The following is a 22151-nucleotide window of genomic DNA, read 5'->3' as shown; positions in this document are numbered from 1 at the left end:
ACTGATGGCAAATAAATATATATAACTCCAAATGCACCTTGAAATTTGACTGTTTCTGTCTTAAAGCAAACAGGTTGCAGGCACATCTGCATACTCGAGCTGCATATCCCCCTCAGAGAATTAATGCACAGAGGGCACACTTAAAACAACCTGCTCCCTCCAGCAGAATACAGTTTAAATCTACAGCATGGTATATCACAGCACACTGCCAACCAGGTTAATCCAAAACAGGTCGTTTTAGCTCCGTGTTACAATGTTTGATGCTCTGACACTAAAAAGTTGTATGCATACAGTGACAGACTTTTGTTACATCTAGTCCTATACTCTGGCCCTGATTGGGGGAGGGGGGGGGTCACACATTCAGCAATTCCACTGTAATACACTTTGGCTTTTGGGGGGGGGGGGGGGGGGGGGAGGGAGAAGGTAAGAGAAGAGCCCTCACAATAATGCATTAAACCACATGACTGTATCAATGGTCTTTATTCTGTGGCACATCAATAATGCGGCCAGAGTTCACTGAGAAACACAGCATAGGTTTTCTGACTATGACCGTTGTAATCAATCAAGGAGATAGCTGGGAGGAAAACATAAGAGCATGCTGCTATTGTAGGTGCAACTTATACAATCTCGAGGATACCATTCTTTCAAAATGCCACTGATAGGCAATTGGCTCCTCCGCACCCCGTCCCCCAACTCTACGCTCTCCTTTAGCAGCACTCGTGCCAACCATTTCCGCTTTTGACAGAGGGTGCAGAACATTCGAAGCAGTGTTCATCTGTCCGTGATGATACTCAGACTAGATGACAGGCCTGGCCCAGTCAGCCACTGGGTCCATCTCCCCTTACCGTCAGAGAAGGAAAAAATAAAACTGGAAAGGGAACACATTTTTAAAAAAAACATATGATTTGTTGTGGTGAAATCGGAGATGTCAACGGTTGCGATTGAGACTGGTAACCCCTGTCCCGACCCCACCCCCGGCTCCCTCGTCATAGGCATTCCAGTGTTATCCCAAAGAGAACAACTGGATCCATGCGTTATTTTTAAATCAGCAAGAGCTGGTAGTGCTGTTTTAAAATGTGCGTCAGCGCTGTTCAAAACATCGGTCAAAAGTTTGGAAGTGTGGGGTGTCAGCATATTTCAGGCAGCCTGATTGGAACATTTATTTTTTTTTTAAAAAAACACACAATCAAAACTCTTAAGATATAAATAATATCACGATATAAAGGACAGCCTATGGTACTGTAAAATCCTCTAGTCAACAGTGTAAGCAGGAAGAATAAGATTCAAGGCTAGAAGACAGCTCATGGCTGCTCAGCAGAAAGGTGGGACTTGGATCGGCTGTACCGATAGCAAGATACAGGAACTATTTCAAAGTGTTTGCAACCCTTAACATTGTACAGCGGGAACACAGCTGTTTGCCCTCCCTTGGACATACAATATCAAAATCAACAGTCTAACGTGGGCTGTAGACAGAACACTATCTTGGGACAACTATACTCCACTGATCTATTCTATATAAAAAAAAAGTTGGTCATTTTTGGATACTGCTCTCCACCCCCCCCTCCCATTTCCTGCCTCCTCTCCCCACCCACAAACCAGTGGGAGCGACTTTTCTACTGGACAGAAGTGCAGCAAGATTGAATTTCTAAAACCAAGGTGGGGGGGGGGGGGGGGGGGGAAGGGGAGATGGTTCCTTCATAGAGTGCTCCACACAAAAAAAAGGAACGATCATGAGCTTGATCGACAACAGGGCCATTCACTGATCATCAGATTCAATCTACAATTTAGGGGTAGAGAGTGTTCATAGTCTCCTGAGCACAGATGGGTTTAAAAAAACGTTTTGCAAGACCTGTAGCATTCGGGAAATTGGTGAGTAGTGCAAACATCTAAAGAAGGGGCTTTTGTGGCTTTAAAAGCTTGCTGCATAATTCTGTCCCCCTCATCTCTACCATCCTCAAAAAAAAAATCAAAGGAAAATGCCCAGCCTTCGAAAAATAAAAGGCCGCTCGCCTCCTCAAAACTGCTTGCGAAGTTCTTGGGACTTTGACAAGCACAAAATGTGTATCCTAGCTCATTTAGAGAGAGAATAACACACTGTTCATGGTAAGGGTTCCCTCCACATTACGAGGCAGCTTTAAAGATCTCGTTCTCTCTCTTTTATAGGATCGCACCCTCTTCCTCCTCCCCTTTCCTCACCACCAACCCTCCATCCTGGTTCATTACTGATAGTCAGCACCTGATCAGAATCGACAATCTTCATTTTGGTTTGAAGAGGGATCCAGGGTAGTTTTGATGTCACCCGTTCCCTACCCCAGGTTGGTTCAACAATGACTCACTATGCCGTACACGTCATCTCAGCAATCCAGGCCATTATGCGCTCCCTCGCTAGTTTCACAAGTTAAGCCGGTATACGCGCGTCAGTCACAGTTTATGGACACTCAGGACGGTAGAGTGGGCAGGTCAGTTTGCGTCTTTTGCTTAAATCTACACAGTTCAGGCTGTATTCGCTAGTGCAATACAAGGCATTGCTCATCCACCTTCACCACAGCTCGCTTGGACATGCTCTCTGCCATCATTTGTTACACGATGCAGAAACGTGTCCCTTTCCCATCACAGCTGAGGGTGCAGGTTTTCTTTAATCAACGGTGGGCTGATGATGTGCTCTCCATCCTGAAGCCCAACGGAACAAAAGTCTACCTACTGAGACAAGTGGATGCGAGTAGCAGACGCCAATGAGCCCCGGACTCGAGCCATTTACCAAACGGACTACCCACTACTCAGCGATCTAACCAGCACCCAATGGACGGTCGACTCTCCAATTAAGGCACCATAGAAAAGAATCCAAGGTGTCCCAAATTGGGGAAGCACATCACTAATTTTTGTTTAAAAAGTTGGTGCATTATTAGTCTCCTGCCTCCAGATGTCAGTTGTACATCTAGTAAACACTACATTGTGACAATTGCAAAGCAGGCTACAGACATTTAAGGGGGCACAACACCATCGCCGCACCAACTTTTTAATCCCCCCTTCACACGCGGACTTCATAAATCCAACATCAGACTCCGCAAAATTGGATGTGGGGCCGAAATGTTTTGAGATCCATGATCTAATGGCCTTAGCAACAGGGGAGTCTCTAACATCCTACTGATTGAAGGTGAGCCCTGCAGCCATATTGCAGAAGGCACGGTGAGCCTTTTCGTTTCTGAGTGGGAGGAGGATTGGGAGGAGGAGGGAGGAGGATTGGGAGGAGTCAACTCTCGCTTGCTATCTTTTTAAGGGCCGAACAAAACACAAAGACAGACTGAACACTGACCACCTAACAGATGCAAACACTTCAAGGAAGAAATTAGAAATTAAATCTTGCCCCATATAAGCTTCGAGGTTCAGCATCACTGCTCTGGAAAGCCTTCGTTAGAGCCCTACTCACAAGGAGAAAAAGACACAACAGCTGCCTCGTTCATTTTTTTTTTCCTTCTTCCTATCAAAGTCAGCTAACTCTCTCCGACACAGTCGCCCGGGTATCCGCCGACTCTTCTCTGCTCGGCCTCGGCACAGTCGAGATGACGCCCCTCTGATCACCTTCGCCTCTCAGTTTGCCCTTCTCTGCAAGCTCAGTCTTTGAGGGCTCCTTTGGAAGCAGGTCAGCCTCTGGTCTGCTGCGCGGAGGCTTCTCCTCAACGCACGCTCTAGTACTCAAGTCTTTGGGTTCTGAGGGGCTCCTCCTGTCCTTGGAGCTCTCCGCTTCTTGAGCAGTCGCCTCCTTCGCTCCCGATTCCTTGGGGTCGGCAGGGTGATGGGGCTCCTTCTTGAAACTCCTGCCTTTTGGGCTCCCCTCTCTCGCCTTGTGAATCACACTTTTACTGCTTTTCTGTCCTTTCCCACTTTTCTCCCCAGCGTCCACCGACTGTTCAGGCTGGATGCTCTCCTTCACTTCCGAGCTTCCCACCACCGGCACGCTGGTGTCCTCTTCGAAGATGCGCGAGCTTTTTCTCTTTTTCAGGGGTGAGCTCTCTTCCCCCAGGTTCCGCTTTTTGATTGGCAAAACAGTCATTTCTTCAGGCTTGATGGGAGACTCCTTGACGATTTTCTTCTTCACTGCAGGCACCAGGCTGCCCCCACCCCCAACTCCGACAGCACCCGGCTTTCTGCCCCTCTTCTTCGGGACAGCCTGGGGCTCAACGTCAGACTTCCTCTTCCTACCAGGCCCACCTCTCCGCACCTTCGGAAGCTGCTCTGTGGAAGACGTGGCTCCTTCAGTTTTCTGCAACAGGGGAGCCGAGAAAGGCATTTTAACCAAGAGCTTTGCAGCACTTTTGTCCGACAACCTCTTCGACGGGCCACCTTTCCGCACACTTTTGTCCTTGCCGCTCCCTTTCGGCCTGCCCCGCCCTCTTCCTTTACCAGATGATTTAGGGGTCTTTGGCTTTTTGGGTGGCTTCTTCTCTCTCCTTGAAGGGCTCCCTCGGCCTGTGACCGTGAAGTCAAAGTCAGTGGGGTCGAGGGTAGTATCTCCAACCTTCTCGAAGTGCGCTAGTAGCTCCACTTTGGAACGAAACGCCTTTCCTTGTGGGCTGAAAGACAAAAAAAAAAGCATAAAAATGGAGATGTGATGTATATTGTTAATAAACTCACTTTAAAGGTTCAAGCTGTTCTTTGTCACTGCAAATTGCTCCCACCACTATTCTTTGTCACTGCAAATTGCTCCCACCCAGTGACAGGTCTTTATTTTTTTTTTGTCAGCCAGTTACCTGACACCATCATCATGCTTATGAGTCTCCAAACCAGCCACACAAGATAGAATTTCTGTTTGCCCAATAGGGAGTGCACACTCTTCATCGTTAGAGACAGATTCCACTTACCTACAACCGGGGAAGTCAGAAGGGGGCTGGCATGAGCCAAGGCATTTGGACCCCTAAGTAATGCTGGGGTTTAACCAGCTAAAACCATGCAGCTTCCAATCTCAGTACACTGGTGAGCTTCCTACTGCCTTGTCCATCCCAGGACCATCTTACCCACTAGGAAAATGGCTTGCGGGGTTCCCTGGAGCCAGACGGAAAGAATCTCAATCACCAGCTCACCTTCCTCATCTCCTTTTGAGGGGGGGGGGGGGGGGGAAATTAACCCCCATACGTTTTCTGTCATCGACCTGTAACATTAACTCTTTTTCTCTCCACAAATGCCGCCTGACCTGCCGAGTGTTTCCAGCATTTTCTGTTTTTATTCTCCTTTCATTTTCTTTCTTCACCCACGCTGTTATAGCTGAGCCCGATAAACTATAGTCTTTATAAAGTTCTACAACATTTCTCCCCAGTTAGACTCGCTGGAAACGTACACCCGGCAGATCAGCTGAGGTATTCGGTGAGCAGCTGCGCCGTATAAACCAGGAAGGAACCAGATTCGATCCCTGCTTTGAGCTGAGTTACTTGATCTCAGACGAGGCGGTCACTGCAATTGATGTGCGAGCCTCTGAAGGGGGGAGGGAAAATTAGCCAGAGTTCCCGCTCCTGATCAGTGTGCACGCATGCAGGTCAGGTGAGATTTGGCTGTGATGCCCCTGTACATTTAAACTGCCTGTGAACACTCACTGTTCAGGGTCACATAAGGAATTGCCATTTGGGTCAGGTACTTGAAGGTGGTCAAACGACGACGTGCATTTATACGGCGCCTTTAACGTAGTAAAACATCCTCAGGTGCTTCACAGGAGCGATTAACAAACAAGATCTGACACTGAGCCACATAAGGAGATATTAGGACAGGTGACTAAAAGCTTGGTCAAAGAGGTAGGTTTTAAGGAGCATCTTAAAAAAGGAGAGAGGGGTGCATCTTAAAAAGAGGGAGAGGTAGAGGGGCAGAGAGATTTGAGGAGGGAACTGCAGAGTTTAGGGCCTAGGCAGCTGAAGGCACCGCTGCCAACGGTGGAGCACAGAAAATTGGGGACATGCTAGAGGTCAGAATTGGAGGAGCGCAGAGATCTCGGAGGGTTGTAGGGCTGGAGGAGGTTACAGAGACAGAGAGGGGGGCAAGACCAAGGAAGGATTTGAACACGAGGATGAGAATTTTAAAACCGAGGTGTTGCTGGACCGGGAGCCAATGTAGGTCAGCAAGCAAAGGGGGTGATGTTGAACAGGGCTTGATGCGAGTTAGGATACGGGCAGCAGAGTTTTGGATGAGCTCAAGTTTACGGAGGGTGGAAGGCCAGCGAGGAGAGCATTGGAATAGTCGAATCTGGAGCTAACAAAGGTACAGTTTAGGGTTTCAGCAGATGAGCTGAGGCAGGGCGAACCAGAACCAGCACGGGTCAACATGAGAGGAGAGGAGACAAGAGGAAAAATTTTTATAAATACATTTTTAAAAATTAAAGTAACATTTTAATGGTTACCTACTTGATAATGTACACATCGTACTTCCCTGCCGATCGCCCCGACTTTCTCTGTTTTAGCTTCCGCGTCCAACCTTCAGGAAGTGTGGGGTCATCATACAGCGGGCCCCGGTCTCGAATCAGGGATCGCCTCGGCTTCGGAGTGGAAGGGGTGGCCGCGACAGCGCCCTCTTGCTCTGCTGTCTCAGCCTTGCTCCCGTCAGCTGGTTCCGGGACCGGCGCTTCCGCTGGCTGGGTTTCTCGGTGCTTCTCTTCATCCCGTTCCTCCTTTTTCTTGTGTTTCTTCACTTTCAGCAGCTTCTCCTTTTGCCCACCCTGCTCGTGGTCTTCTGATTTCTCTTCACTGCAATGAGAAAGAGACCATAATTTTAAGAAAACGTCGCAGCTCAGAGAAAACGAGCAAAATCTGTTGCAGAATTTGCCCCCACAGCCATTACTAATGGGACAAAACACCTGAGACACTACACACACTGCCCAAACTTGGCTCAGGCTGGAGCATCAAACTCAGTAACTTCTCCAATCCCTCACCAATGTCCTGTATTCCAACCCAGCCTTCTCTTTCCACCTCTGCCCTCCCCCCTACTAAGGAAAGACCTAGATCTCTTGCCAGTCCTCAATTTATTGAGCTTAAAATAAAAACAGAAAATGTTGTAAATGTACAGCAACAACTTGCATTTACACAGCACCTTTAACGTAGGAAAATGTCCCAGGGCGATTCACAAGAACGTTACCAGACAAAAATTTGACACCGAACCAAAGGAGGAGTGACTAAAAGCTTTGTCAAAGAGGTAGGTTTTAAGGATGGTATTAAACGCGGTACATTTTACAACATTAACGGAGCTATATAAAAACAAGTTGCTGTTGACGGACCTGCTGTATATTTCCAGGTTTTATAATGCAACCTGTAAAGTATCGTAACCCAAAAAAGCACGTAAACTTTGTTGAATTCAACAGCAACCTTGCTAAAGACTAAAGATAGATAAACTGGCCATCATAACTTTCAAAAGTCCAAACATTACAAAGAATAGCAGTTAACTTCAATAATCCTTTTTAAAAAGAACTTTAGATATAGTGACGCTCATTTGTATGCAAATCCCATTTGCACATGACCATCCTGAATTCCCAATGTGATTTTGCTTGTTTTTACACACAAGAAAATGATTTGCCCTTGATGCCTCTGCTGTTCCACAGGCTGTCCAGCTGCCAGTGTGGGAGGCAATGCTGATCCAGATTCCAATCTACAACATAAGGAATCAAGTAGAGCTGGAGCTGTAGTGCGGGTAGAAAAGGCCCCAGTAAAAGCTAGGGTTCTACAATAGTTAACAGGGCTGCTTCACGTTTGCTGGCAGCGCCAGTTTAGTCCCAGGAATAATGATAGTTTCAGCCTTGTCTCTGAACCTCGAGTTTTTGTTTCATTTTATTTAGTGTCTTTGGAAGAAATTCGATTCCAGTTTTAGTTTATAGTTTCTAAAGTTTAGTCATATTTTAGTTTTACTCTTGGAAAATGTTTTAATCACGAGTGTTTTTTTAAAACTTTGTGCTTTCGTTCTGGTCTTTTCAGAAATGTTTGAAAATGTGTTTTAGAAAATGCCCTAATTGTTGTTTTACCTCTCACAACTCACCAGGACACAAAAAAAATGGTGAAATAATAAACCGGGGCCTGAACGACAAGAGTTTACTCAGCCATTTCAGTTACCAGCATCTATTCCAAAAATCACAGCCACCAACCAGTGTGTTTGTCAGAGAAATAATTTAATTTTAGTCTTCATCAAAAACCTAGTTACGAAAATACAATTTTAGTCAATGACTATTTTCCAGTGCATTTTATTTAACAAAAAGAAAACTGTTGGCTAGGGGTAGGCTGATAAGAGGGAGCAAGGTGCACTTCTCAATCCCTGTACTGGGGACTGGATAACAGCTGGGCAGACCAGGAAATGCAGCACAGGCACCAAGACAGGGATGGAGCAAAGGTCTGTTTTACAGACCTTCTATTTGGCAAACTGGATTTGCACTCTGTTTTTGTTTATTCATTCTCTGGATATGGGCGTCGCCCTTGAGAAAGGGTGGTGGGCTGACTTCAAGCAGAGTGTTCCAACTACTATTCTGGCCGGCCTCCCACCCTCCATAAACTTGGGCTCATCCAAAACTCTGCTGCCCATATCCTAACTTGCACCAAGACCCGTTCACCCATCACCCCTGTGCTCACTGACCTACCGGTCCAGCAACACCTCTATATTTAAATTCTCATCCATGTTTTCACATGCCTCCACGGCCTCACCCCTCCCTATCTCTGTAACCTCCTCCGGTCCTACAACCCTCCAAGATATCTGTGCTCCTCCAATTCTGGCCCACTGTGCATCCCTGATTTTAATCGTTCCACCGTTGGCGGCAGTGCCTTCAGCTACTTAGGCCCTAAGCTTTCGAATTCCCTCCCTAAACCTCTCACCTCCTCCTTTAAAACGCTCCTTAAAACCTACCCCTGTCCTAATATCTTACGTGGCTCGGTGTCAAATTTTGTTCGATAACACTTCTGTGATGTGTCTTGGAACATTTTACTATGTTAAAGGCTCTATCCAAATGTAAGTTGTTGTACATCTGGTGTACTGGCTTGGAGGACTACTGGATTCTGATGTGGTAAAAGAGTTGAATGAACAACAATTATGCACACAAGTTGATTCAGCCGTCTGTACTTTAATTCAGTTCCGCCACATTATCGGGTTTAGCAATTCCTCCAAATCATCTCCATGTACCAGTGCCAAAATCTACAGCTTAAATAAATCAAAATAAATCAGGGGAAAAAAATCAAAGTGCTGTCAAATTTGATCAGATTTCTTCATATTTAATTTTTCAAGAGGTCCTGATGGTCAGACCACCTCTAAAATCAGGAATTCCCCAAATGGATTCATGGGCAAATTGCACTCTCTGATGCTGTACTGACCATTGAGGCCAGAAGGTCACAGGTTCAACTTCTAGTCTCAGAGGAGTTAGCTGATCTTAGGCTAAGTGGCAGTAGAGCTGCTAAAACAGGCCTCAGCACTCCTAGATTTTGGGACAGAAAGTGGGGGGGGAAAAAAAAATATCAATAAACCATCTTGGAATGTGCGCACGAGGACAGCACCAAGCTCAGCTGTGATTCCCTCCATGGTCGAGTAGCCCTCCAAAAATCACTGTCTAAGCCAACACAGCCACTAGGGTGAAGTACAACAGAACTGTTGGAAACACACCACAGCAGGAAAGTGGAAAATTGCGCATCCTAAAATGTTAACGGTATGGTGGCCATGCCAAAATGCATCCAAAAGTTGCACCAATTCCCATAAAAGAGAAAGACAAAGTGCCTTTCACGACCTCAGGACGTCCCAAAGCGCTTTACAGCTAAAACTGCTAAGGGCGTCCAAGAAAACAGTCAATTCAGAATAAATAACCAGTGAGGAGAACCTATCAATAATAAAAAAAATTTTTTTTTTTGTTTCCTTGGAGAAGTTGTTTCCACTTGTGGGAGAGTCCAAAACTAGGGGTCTCGAATACAAGATAGTCACAAATAAATCCAATAAAGAATTCAGAGGAAACTTCTTTACCCAGAGTGGCGAGAACATGGAAATGCTACAACATGGAGTAGTTGAGGCGAATAGCATAGATGCATTTAAGGATAAGCTAGATCAGTATATACGGAGGAAAGGAACGGAAGGTTATGCTGATAGGGTTAGATGAAGTAGGCTCATGTGGAGCACAAACACCGACATAGACCAGTTGGGTTGAATGGCCTGTTTCTATGCTGTAACTTCTATGTAATTCTACGTGCTGCCTCTCGGCGACACCATCCAAAAACACGTCAGGTTCCACATGTATGCTGACAACACCCAAGCTCTACCTCACCAACACCTACCTCAACCCCTCTACTGTCTGATTTGTCGCACTACTTGTCCGATATCCAGTAACGGATGAGCAAACATTTCCTCAATCTAAATGTTGGGAAGGCCGAAGCCATTATCTTCGGTCCCCACCACAAACTCCGTTCCCTAGCCACCGACTCCATCCTCTCCCTGGCCACTGTCTGAGGATGAATCAGACTATTCGCAACCTTGGCGCCCTATTTGACCCAAAGATGAGCTCCCGATCACATTTCAGCTCCATCACCAAAGACCGCCTGCCTCAACCTCCATAACATCACCCATCTCCACCCCTGCCTCAGCTCATGCGCTACTGAAACCCTCATCGATGCTTTGGTTACCTCTAGACTTAACTATTCCAATGCTCTCTAGGCCAGCCTCCCATCTTCCACTCTCTGTAAACTTGAGCTCATCCAAAACTCTGCTGCCCATATTCCTAACTCGCACCAAGTCCCTCCTGTTCACCCATCATCCCTGTGCTCACTGACCTACACCGGCTCCCGGTCTGGGAACGCCTTGATTTTAAAATTCTCATCCTGGTTTTCAAATCCCTCCATGGTCTCGCCCCTCCCTATCTCTAACGTCCACCAGCCCTGCAACTCTCAGATCTCTGCGCTGCTCAAATTCTTGCCTCTTGCACATTCCCGATTTTAATCACTCCACCATTGGCGGCTGTACCTTCACTCCCTAAACCTCGCCACCTCTCTCTCTTCCTTTAAGATGCTCCTTAAAACCTACCACTTTAACCGAGCTTTCGGTCACCTGTCCTAATATCGCCTTATGTGGCTCAGTGTCAAATTTTGTTTGATAATCGCTCCTGCGAAGGGCCTTGGGATGTTTTACTACATTAAAGGCGCTATATAAATGAGAGCTGTTGTAGTGGTAATGAAGTACTTTTGAAGCATAGTCACTGTTGAAATGTAGGAAATGCGGCAGCCAATTTGCACACAGCAAGATCCCACAAACAGCAATGAGATATATGCCAGATAATCTGTTTGAGTGATGTTGGTTGAGGGATAAATATTGGCCAGGACACTGGGAGAACTCCCCTGCTCTGCGTTGAATCTTGGGGGAACCATGGGATCTTTCCATACGATACCCTCCAACTTTACAATAGTCCTTTTTAAAAAAAAATGTTCGTGATCCTCTGCACACCTGGCTCCCAAACCTGGCCATGTCAAACAGAGGTCAGCGCTTCCCCACAACTCCTGTAGTAAAGATCAATATTACTCCTGATGTTCTAGTTATTCCTGTTTTACAGAGAGGCTACACTGACGCGCAGCCTCTTTTTGCCCCCTTATTCAGAGCTTGAGAGTCACCCTTATTTTGCAGCAGCTTTAGTTGGGGGCCTGGAAGCAGGTTGGCTGCCTTCTGACCTGCTGAGCCCCAGAAAGGTGCTGCCACAGTAAAACTAGTTTTGTTCCCAACATGTAAAGAGAGTAATTGAGATCAATAACTTCAAAAATAAAGAAACCAACACATTCGGTATAGACGTGCCCAAAACGGTTAACGTGTGATGGGTTAAGGCTTTACTTCCTTAATTTAAATGCACCCCAGAAAGAAAACGCGCGACATCAGAATTCGCTCGTTACCTAAAAAAAATGTTGGAACACGATACAACGTTGCTTTTAATTAAGGTTTGAGGTACTGAAGAGGAAATGAAAGCTGCAGTTTTATGACGGAAATAAAATGAGTCACATGAATCCGCTCAGTGCTGGCCGCTAAGTGTTGCTCATTAGGGACGAGAATTATTCTCCGCTGTAGCTGGTTGTTTTAGTTTTTCAAAAACAAACATCTCATTCCCTCCAATTTCTCCCACCCCGTCACGGAAGGAACCAACTCTACAGTACCATGGTTACTGCCCCCCCCCCCACCAGGAGGAATCCCACGCAAGTGGTGATGCTTCATGTTAGAACGTAGAGACCAAATATCAACTTGTAGGCACCCCAGGCAACATAAACTTGTCCCCACAAAATGCCTACACACACTGGATGATGATCAGGAACCTTGGCTGATTCCTCCCTCCTCCCCCCACCCCACTTCCTAGCACAGGGATGCTGAAGCCTATGGCATCAACCCCCACTGCTGCTCTGGCTGAGATCAGCTAACTTGGACCTTCCTGGTGTGTATGGCACAGGTCCATACTTTAAAAAAGAAACTGGTTAGCAACCATACATGTGCTCTGCTCCCTCTCCGCATATCATAGCCCCAACTAAGAGGTGGGCAAGCAATCAGTTACCCCGTCAATGCCTCGGGGTCCCCCCCACTCTGGGGAAAATGCAAAGGCTCCATTCGGCACTGCCCTCAGACACTAACACGTTAGAGTCACAAATTCTCACTGAGCTGCTCTGTGGAACCAAAACTGCACCATCCCTAATATGTTACATTTCTTTATATATAAATAGGACATTAAATCGATCTCAATGTAGCATTGCACAAAGGGAGTCAAAACCAAGCGCAGTCTTCAGATGATGTGGGGTTATAAGCCGGGTTAATACAACCAGGATGCACATATGGAATTCATTCTTCATTTGGAAGTCATACATCCTGTCCTAAGTTTTATATTTCTATTATAAATTCCAGTGTCCACATTTATAACTGAAGTTACCTTTGCAAACTTGGTCATACTGCAATGGCACGCCCCTGGCAGTGTCCCCACTAGCAAGAGGGTGTAGTTACAATATGACAAGTTTTCATAGGCAGTTTCCATTATAAATGCAGGCATAGGAATTTATAATTGAAGTAGCTGACAGGAAGTATGAACATATACAAGATTTTAATATATTACAGGTTATACTCTCATTCTAGTATCTAGAATACTTTCTTGAATTACTCTGATCAAGTGATCCTTCCTGACGTTACAGCAGTTTACAGTTCTTTTAAAACCCTGTTGCATTAGTGTCAGCTTGTATCACTTTTGCCCTTGGAACAGAAGGTTGTGGGTTTGAGTCCCACACCAGGAGCTTGAGCTCATAGTCTAGGCTCACATTCCAGTATATCACTGAGGGAATGCTACATTGTCAGAGATGCCATCCTTTAAATAAGACATCAAACTCAGGCCCTGCTGGACTGTTCCAGTGGTTCAGGTGGATGTTTGAAAAAGGGCAGGGAGCTCTCCCCAGGTCTTGGCCCACATTCCCCCTCAATAAAACACACATACATTAATCAGTCATCACTGTTTGCAGGAACATTCGCACAAAATGGCTGCCCAGTTTGCCTACATAACAACAGTCACTGTACTTGAAATTATTTCATTTTCCATGAAGTACTTTGAGGCATTTGAGAAATGTGATGATGTGCTATATAAATAAGAGTTTTAAAAATTTTAAATAGAAAGCTTCGCTTGCCATGGCACCAACAAATCTATCTTTATTTAAAAGTCCGCATTTGGTGAGGGAGGATGACTCACTACACTGCCCTTTTACCTCTGGGCTGAAATCCAGCTCCAACTGACAGGATGAGAGTCTCCTCCCTCTCCAATAATGGTCCAATTAAAGTGAGTTTATGCCAATTTTAACAGTTTCTCATGAACACAGGCGTACAATGCAAAAAGGACTCTAATTCGGCTCTAGATTGGAAATCTTGTAGTCGACATGATGGAAAAACAGTCATACTGGTGTATTGTAAACAATTTTACAACACCAAGTTATAGTCCAACAATTTTATTTGAAATTCACAAGCTTTCGGAGGCTTCCTCCTTCCTCAGGTGAATGTTGTGTAAGCAGGGAGGCTCTTAGGAGGTTGGGGCTGAGGCACATTGTTGGGGGAGTGCAGAGGGAGCTTTATTCTACAACTCTGCAGTATCTGACCCGGGAGCACATGATGCTGAAACCGAGGGCTCAATTTTAAAATGAAAGTCCTGGTGCGTTGGGGGTGGAGAAAATCATGTTTTTTTTTGAAGTATTTGAAATGTGCATGAATGTAATTAATTATGCTGGCAAGCAATTTCAACGCTGCCTCAGTGTGTTTCCCTTGCAGTGTGAAACACACCACGGTGAAGGAGTCGTGTTTCAGCCGGCAACCATTTGGACATTTAAATGCCTGTTTGACAGAGTAGGGATAATGGGTAGGTACTCACATTGGCAGGATGTGACTAGTGGAGTCCCGCAGGGATCCGTCTTGGGGCCTCAATTATTCACAATATTTATTAACGACTTAGATGAAGGCACAGAACGTCTCATATCTAAGTTTGCCGATGACACAAAGATCGGTGGCATTGTGAGCAGTGTAGATGAAAACATAAAATTACGAAGCGATATTGATAGATTAGGTGAATGGGCAAAACTGTGGCAAATGGAATTCAATGTAGGCATCCACTTTGGATCAAAAAAGGATAGAAGAGGGTACTTTCTAAATGGTAAAAAGTTAAAAACAGTGGATGTCCAAAGGGACTTAGGAGTTCAGGTACATAGATCATTGAAGTGTCATGAACAGGTGCAGAAAATAATCAATAAGGCTAATGGAATGCTGGCCTTTATATCTAGAGGACGAGAGTACAAGGGGACAGAAGTTATGCTGCAGCAATACAAAACCCTGGTTAGACCGTACCTGGAGTACTGTGAGCAGTTCTGGGCACCGCACCTTCGGAGGGACATATTGGCCTTGGAGGGAGTGCAGCGTAGGTTTACTAGAATGATACCCGGACTTCAAGGGTTAAGTTACGAGGAGAGATTACACAAATTGGGGTTGTTTCTGTAGAGTTTAGAAGGTTAAGGGGTGATCTGATCGAAGTTTAAGATATTAAGGGGAACAGATAGGGTGGATAGAGAGAAACTATTTCCGCTGGTTGGGGATTCTAGGAGTAGGGGGCATAGTTTAAAAATTAGAGCCAGACCTTTCAGGAGTGAGATTAGAAAACATTTCTACACACAAAGGGTGGTAGAAGTTTGGAACTCTTTTCTGCAAACGGCAATTGATAATAGCTCAATTGCTAAATTTAAATCTGAGATAGATAGCTTTTTGCCAACCAAAGGTATTAAGGGATATGGGCCAAAGGCAGGTATGTGGAGTTAGATCACAGATCAGCCATGATCTTATCAAACGGTGGAGCAGGCACGAGGGGCTGAATGGCCTACTCCTGATCCTATGTTCCTAGGTAGGTACAAAAGGTGAGCAGGGCACTCAGTTCTCTCAGACAAACTTTTGGCTGGGAGATCTGTGCGTTTAGACTGAAAATTCTTGGTTTCCACTCAGAATTGTTCTGTTTACACATTTACCAACTTTTCTGACCCTTTCAAACTGACACCATCAGGATGGGGGAGCGCGATGGCTGCATTCACCACTACATCCGAGGACGAGCAACATCACCATTCTCGGCAGGCATGACGAGCACTTCCGTCACTTGGAGCTCACAACACAGTGCTGCGCCACAGGCACCTGCACAAGAGCAGAGAGGGCAACAACAGAGGGAGCGATGTCGTCAGAGGGTTTACAGACCAAGGCTCAGCTTCCTGGACCTCTCTGAGAAGCAGTGCATATGGAGGCAGAGAGTGAGTCGCCAGGTGGTCGCAAACATCTGCAGCCTCCTTCATGCCGAGCTGCTCCTGGCTGGGCCTGGCAGCACCTCATTACCCATCGCAGTTAAAGTCACCACTGCCCTCAACTTCTTCGCCTCCGGATCATTCCAGGGTGCCACCGGTGACATCGCCAGGGTGTCTCAGTTATCTGCACACAAGTGCATACGGCAGGTCATCGACGGCTTGTTTCGCAGAGCTTCGCAAAACATCAACTTCCCCATGGACGACCTCAGCCAGACAGAGAGGGCAGTGGGATTCCACTCTGTGGCTGGCTTCCCATGTGTACAGAGTGCAACCCGAGCACCTCCACACGAGCCAGAATTGCTCATCAACAGAAAGGGGAATGACTATCAACGCTCAGCTCTTTTGTGACCACCGCAAAAGATTTCTTCACGTGTACACCAGAATCCCTGGCAGCTGCCACGATTCGTTCTTTGAGGGAATCCAACATCCCGGGCCTCTTCCACGCATCGAACATCCTTAAAGGCTGGTTCCTCGGAGACAAGGGATACCCCCTGCACACGGGGTTCCTCAGAGGTGTGGTGAGCCACATCAGCGTCACCAGGTCTATAATTGAACATTCAATAGGGTTGCTGAAGATGCGGCTTCGGTGCCTCAATCGTTCTGGGGGAGCACTTCAATACGCACCAGCAAGAGTGGGTCGCATTATAATAGTGTGTTGTGTCCAGCACGACAGAGAGGGGTACTGGTTGAGAAGGCTCCATCCCCACATCCACCATCCACATTTGCCACCCACATTGAGGAGGAGCAGGAGCAGAAGGAGGACGAACCCATGAGCAGAGCAGCGGCTCACTTGGCTGCTCGAGGTGCCAGGGAGTCACTCATAAGTGAACGGTTCTTGTAAGATTAGAAAGTGAAGAGTCCAGTCCTCACACCACCTGGAAAGACCAGTGCCACCACCAGCACCCCCACACCTGCCCCCTACTGCACTCAACTGCAACTACACATACACCCACTGTCAAACATAGAAAATAGGAGCAAGAGTAGGTCATGGCTGATCGTCTAACTCGGTACCCTGTTCCCGCTTTTTCCCCATATCCCTTGATCCCTTTAGCATTAAGAAATATATCTATCTCCTTCTTGAATACATCTAATGACTTGGCCTCTACTGCCTTCTGTGGTAGAGAATTCCACAGGTTCACCACCCTCTGAGTGAAGAAATTTCTCCTCATCTCGGTTCTAAATGGCATACCCCGTATCCTGAGACTGTGACCCACTGGGTGGCATCAAGTGTCGCCGTTCATGATGAAGCACATGAAAGGGCACTATCACAGAAGAATGGGCAAGACGGGGCAGTAGTGGTGAGAATGATAACATTTAATGTGATTTTAACATAAACCAAATATAAATGAAAAACATGACAGTCTGTCAGACACCCTTGTGCATACCTTTCGTGATCACAAATCCTTAGCCTTTCTCTTCCTACCGTTTCTACATGGTGCGTTCCCCGTGGCTGCAGCAGAGTGTGTGGCAGGATGCTCTTGTTCATGACTTGACCGATTAGATGCTTTCGGCCTACGCCCTCTGGGTTTTGGAGCCCATGAGGGGCCCTCCGAAGATTGCTCCATCTGCACCTATGCAGGGGCAGACTTGGCAACCTGGAGAGGAGGCAGCATTGTGGGTACTGGTTGAGAGGGAAGCAACGGGTGAGGCGTGGAATCACTGAGCGGCATCCCCACTTCCATGACCCCTTTCGCCATCATCCCACGTCACTCCTACCACCTTGATGGACAACAGTTTGGAGGACGTGTGTGATTGTCTTGTTTTAAAAAAAATTCATTCATGGGATGTGGGCGTCGCTGGCGAGTCCAGCATTTATTGCCCATCCTTAATTGCCCTCGAGAAGGTGGTGGTGAGCCGCCTTCTTGAACCGCTGCAGTCCGTGTGGTAAAGGTTCTCCCACAATGCTATTAGGGAGTTCCAGGATTTTGACCCAGCGATGAAGGAACAGCGATATACTTCCAAGTCGGGATGGTGTGTGACTTAGAGGGGAATGGGCTGGTGGTGGTGTTCCCATGTGCCTACTGCCCTTGTCCTTCTAGGTGGTACAGGTCACGGGTTTGGGAGTTGCTTCAGTGCATCCTGTGGATGGTACACACTGCAGCCACAGTGCGCCGGTGGTGAAGGGAGTGAATGTTTAGGGTGGTGGATGGGGTGCCAATCAAGCGGGCGGCTTTGTCCTGGATGGTGTCGAGATTCTTGAGTGTTGTTGGAGCTGCACTCATCCAGGCAAGTGCAGAGTATTCCATCACACTCCTGACTTGTGCCTTGTCGATGGTGGAAAGGCTTTGGGGAGTCAGGAGGTGAGTCACTCGCCTCAGAATACCCAGCCTCTGACCTGCTCTTGTAGCCATAGTATTTATATGGCTGGTCCAGTTCAGTTTCTGGTCAATGGTGACCCCCCAGAATGTTGATGGTGGGGGATTCGGCGACGGTAATGCCATTGAATGTCAAGGGGAGGTGGTCAGACTCTCTCTTGTTGGAAATGGTCATTGCCTAGCACTTGTCTGGCGCGAATGTTACTTGTAAGGCCACTTCTAAAATATCTGTCAGACTGTTCAAGGCGGCAGAACGATGTTCACGCCGAATCCGCACGGACGTTGTCAGGGCCTGAATGGACTCATTTGTGAGCCGTGCTTGAAGCTCAACGGAAGCTAGCCTTCTCTCCATCGCAGACATTCCTTTACTTACCTGTGACACTATCTCAGACATTTTAGCAGTTACCTGCAGCACTATCTCAGACAGTTGCTCACGTCCCTGCGACACTCTCTGAGATTCCCTCCCGTACATGTGCCCCATTCCACCAATGCAGGAGTTGGACACCTTCATCCTCTGGGCTATTGTGGAGAGCGTGCGTGGCACCTAGTCCAGTACCTCGTAAATGTGCTGCTGTTCCTCAATCATTCTCCTTTTAAAGGATGGTCCTCAGGATTCAGCATCTGCGACCAGCTGAGCAGAGCCTGGAGAGGAGTGCGCCCACCGACGGGGATGCTCCACAGCTGCCCGTCATCAGTGCCTGCTCATGTTCACTTGTGTGTGGTGACTCACCTGGTGCCAACCCAACTAAATGACTATTAGGACCCGAGTGTGAGTATCAGAGCTGGTGGATGGCTCACTAAGATGTGACGGTGCATCCTCAGAGGCCAGCAAGTCCTCTAAGGAATCGCCCTCTGCCATCACTGCGGTCATTGAAGAGCCTGTAAGGGAACAGAAGGCAATATTAAGTATCATCACAGATGTGTCATGTTGCATATGTGCCAATCGTTGTTAACGTCAATTCATGTTGTGCGTGATGGATGTTAAAGTTGTGTCACCAGATGTTTGTGGAGTGCCAGTCTCGGCATCCCCGACGGACAGGCACTCGAGGGTGCGGCTGATCTCCAGAGCCTCCTCCTCTGCGTCTGTGAGGATCACTATTTGTTGTGGCCCCCCTCCAATCCTCGTCCTCTCGCGTGCATTTTGCGCTCCCTTCTCCTAGAAGGGGAGAAAGTACAGGCGTGTGAGTGAGTGATGGTGAAGTGGCCAACCGATGAATGCATTGCTTTGGGTGAGGCTGACCGTGAAAGAGGTGCATCAGAGGGCGAGTATGAGACAGACATCACATTGGATCAGGATTGGGGTGAGTGGTAGTGGTGGGGTCACAAATGGGGAGGTGAGGAAGTGCTCAGGAAGTGCAGGTAAGTTGAGGATGAGCCTTAAATGGGTGTGAGGAGTGATGTGATGGAGTAGTCCAGTGCAGAATGAGTTTTTGAGGGGTGGGGGTGCTGATGTGCATCACGGAATTCAGGAGGAGGATCAATAAGTGTACTTACTTTTGCTGACCTAGTTAGGTCATCGAAACACTTCCTGCACTGGACCCAGGTGTGGGATATGTTGCTACTGCTGGTAGCCTCCTCTGCCACCTCGAGCCAGGCCTTCTTGGTGGCAGAGGCAAGGCGCTTCCTCCTGTCGGCCGGGTAAAATAGCTCCCTCCTCCTCACTCCGGCCAGTAGCAGCTGAAGAGACGCATCGCTGAATCTTGGAGCAGCCTCACCCCTATGCTGCTCCATTGGTCTTCTGGCTGTTTGCTTCAGCAAAATCCATTGGAGCAATGGTCCTTTAAATCTAGACGCTCCAGATGACAGCCTGTCACGGGGGTGCACAGCCCGCCTACTGCGCAGCTTTCGGACAGCAAACCCGGAAACAAGATTAATGGCCACCAATTAAGTCGCGGTCACGTGGGGAAAGGTAAGTTTTTATTATCTGGGCTTGCCACATGCCCATTGACCCTCCCCACCCCGCCGCTGCCATCCCACTGCCCCTTTTAACATTGAGCCCTGAGTGCCTGAAATATGAAGGGGGGGGGGGTAAAGAGAAAGGAAGAAAGTGTTTCTTTTTCCCCTCAATATCCCCAACATTGATCAGCAAAACAAGAAACTACCCCAATTAGGATTTTTTTTTCAGTATGGCAATAATCCTCAACTCTCTCCCCAAAAAACTCTAGGTTCATGATCTTCCACTTGCTGCGTTCCCCATCTCAGGGCTGCTACCAGGGGAAAAGGTTGGGCAACGGTTGGGGATGGGTGAGAGAAAACAAAAAGAGCGATGAATTTCAGGGTAGCATTGGATTGTCAGCCTGCCTGTGCCAATCAGTAAATACGGCCAACGTAAAAAAAATACACTTAAAAGAAGTAACAGTGCTGCCGCCAAGCATTTAATATTTATCTGGCCCGATACACCAGTGAAGATATTAGGTGGCCTCACATGATTCTGGGTTTTTACCCAATTTCACACCATACAAATTAACAACTCAATAGCAAAATGTTAGACGATATCCCTTTTGCAAGTGAAAAGATTAACACTAATTATCAGCAAACTTATCACAAACACAACATGCTCGCACAAAATTCCCACCTCCCTCCTTTAACAGAGGCCTTGCCCTATTCATTATAAATAAATCAACGGTTCCTTTAAGATAGCGAATGAGCAATGTGGCACGAGTGCATCAAGCATTTGTGCAAGAATGTGGCCAATACTGGTTTCTACTCTAACATAATTAAACAATTAAATGATGTTAGAAGTCGACAGGCTGCTGCTTAAGTAGAGAATACTTTTTTTCTTAAAACAAACATTTGAAAGGAAAGACATTCGAACCTGCATTTTGGGTGAGGTTTCAGCGGGAATAAAAAAATGTTTTTTTTAATTCCACTCATGAAAAATGTGAAATGCTGGGCCATGATATGCAACCCAGGTAGCATTAACTACCATCATGCTTTACTGAAATTTTAACAGCCGCAAAATACCCTCAAGAGTAAAACTGGGCAGATAATTTAGCATGTAATTAAACACTGCTCAGAGAAGGATGGTATTTGAACAGTGGTTTATGATATTAACATTTTAGGAGAGTGTGTGTGAGAAGCTGCTGCTTCTTGACCACTTGTCCCCTCATTTGCATACCAGTAATCGGAGTGGGAGGGCTGGTGTTACTGTACAGGTGCAATAAGCATTGTGTGTGTGGAATTCCCCTGTAAACCTACTGCAGGGTGTATTTACGGTAAACCTGCAGCAACAAGGTCACAAAAGGGAGTTTATGACATCCCTGCACTTGTGGTAGATTTTTAAAAAAGCACCCATCATTTTAGAAGCACTTGCATCCCTTTTATGCATAGCAAGGCAATTCAGCAAGCCAAAACCGCAATCTTAAAAAAAAACTTACTGAAATAAGGGGACGAGATGGCATCGTGATAGCATAGCCCAAGCACACTGTGCTATACAGCAGTGCAGAGTGACCTGTGCATTACAAGTAAAATAACGAGACGGCCAATGCCTTTTTTTAAACCAGTGAGAGGCGTCTCACTACATTATGGGAGCAGCATACATGCCCTTGTATACATTATTTCCTTATAATATATACAAAGCATGTTGCTTCCCGATAACATCCAACAAAATAGAAGTCCACTTCATCTCAATAACATTTCACAGCTTGAGGATAATGTTTATGATTGATGTCATCTGACACGCAACACACACGAGCAGTCAATTGCTCTTACTCAGTGCTGGGTAACCATTATACACCATGGTCCTGGAATGAACAGCATTTCCCATGTAATTCTGCGGTAATGCAGGAAAAAAAAAGTGCTGTGGTGCTGATCTTTTCCACGTTGGTTAATAGTCAAATTAAACATTCCAGCTGCTAATCCCAAACTATGCCTACTCAAGCATGTGTGTTGAAATAGATTAGACAGAAGATGCAGAATTTCATCCACATGTAGGGGGTGATTTTAAACCCCAAAAACAGGTGGTTTGGGGGCGGGTGGAGTTGAAAATAGTTGATTTTTTGGGTCGCAGCCACAAATTTTTTGGACTCTG

At 46.6% G+C, this 22151-nt stretch overlaps 1 protein-coding gene across 1 annotated transcript in view; it reads right to left on the bottom strand.

The window, feature by feature from the left end:
- Positions 1-1135: 1135 nt before the first annotated feature.
- Positions 1136-22151, bottom strand: part of mecp2 (methyl CpG binding protein 2) — a 49290-nt gene continuing 28274 nt past the window's right edge. The window contains exons 2-3 of the mRNA XM_067976187.1: positions 6384-6722; positions 1136-4571 (exon numbers count right to left, since the gene is read on the bottom strand). Coding sequence (XP_067832288.1) covers positions 3488-4571; positions 6384-6722 — 1423 coding nt within the window. The 3' untranslated portion in view covers positions 1136-3487. The remainder of the gene's footprint in view (positions 4572-6383; positions 6723-22151) is intronic.

This window comes from Heptranchias perlo, chromosome 45, assembly GCF_035084215.1.
Source record: "Heptranchias perlo isolate sHepPer1 chromosome 45, sHepPer1.hap1, whole genome shotgun sequence".
In the NCBI taxonomy this organism is placed as follows: domain Eukaryota; kingdom Metazoa; phylum Chordata; class Chondrichthyes; order Hexanchiformes; family Hexanchidae; genus Heptranchias; species Heptranchias perlo.
Note: the sequence above shows the minus strand (reverse complement) of the source record. Positions and strands in the feature narration are given on the sequence as shown.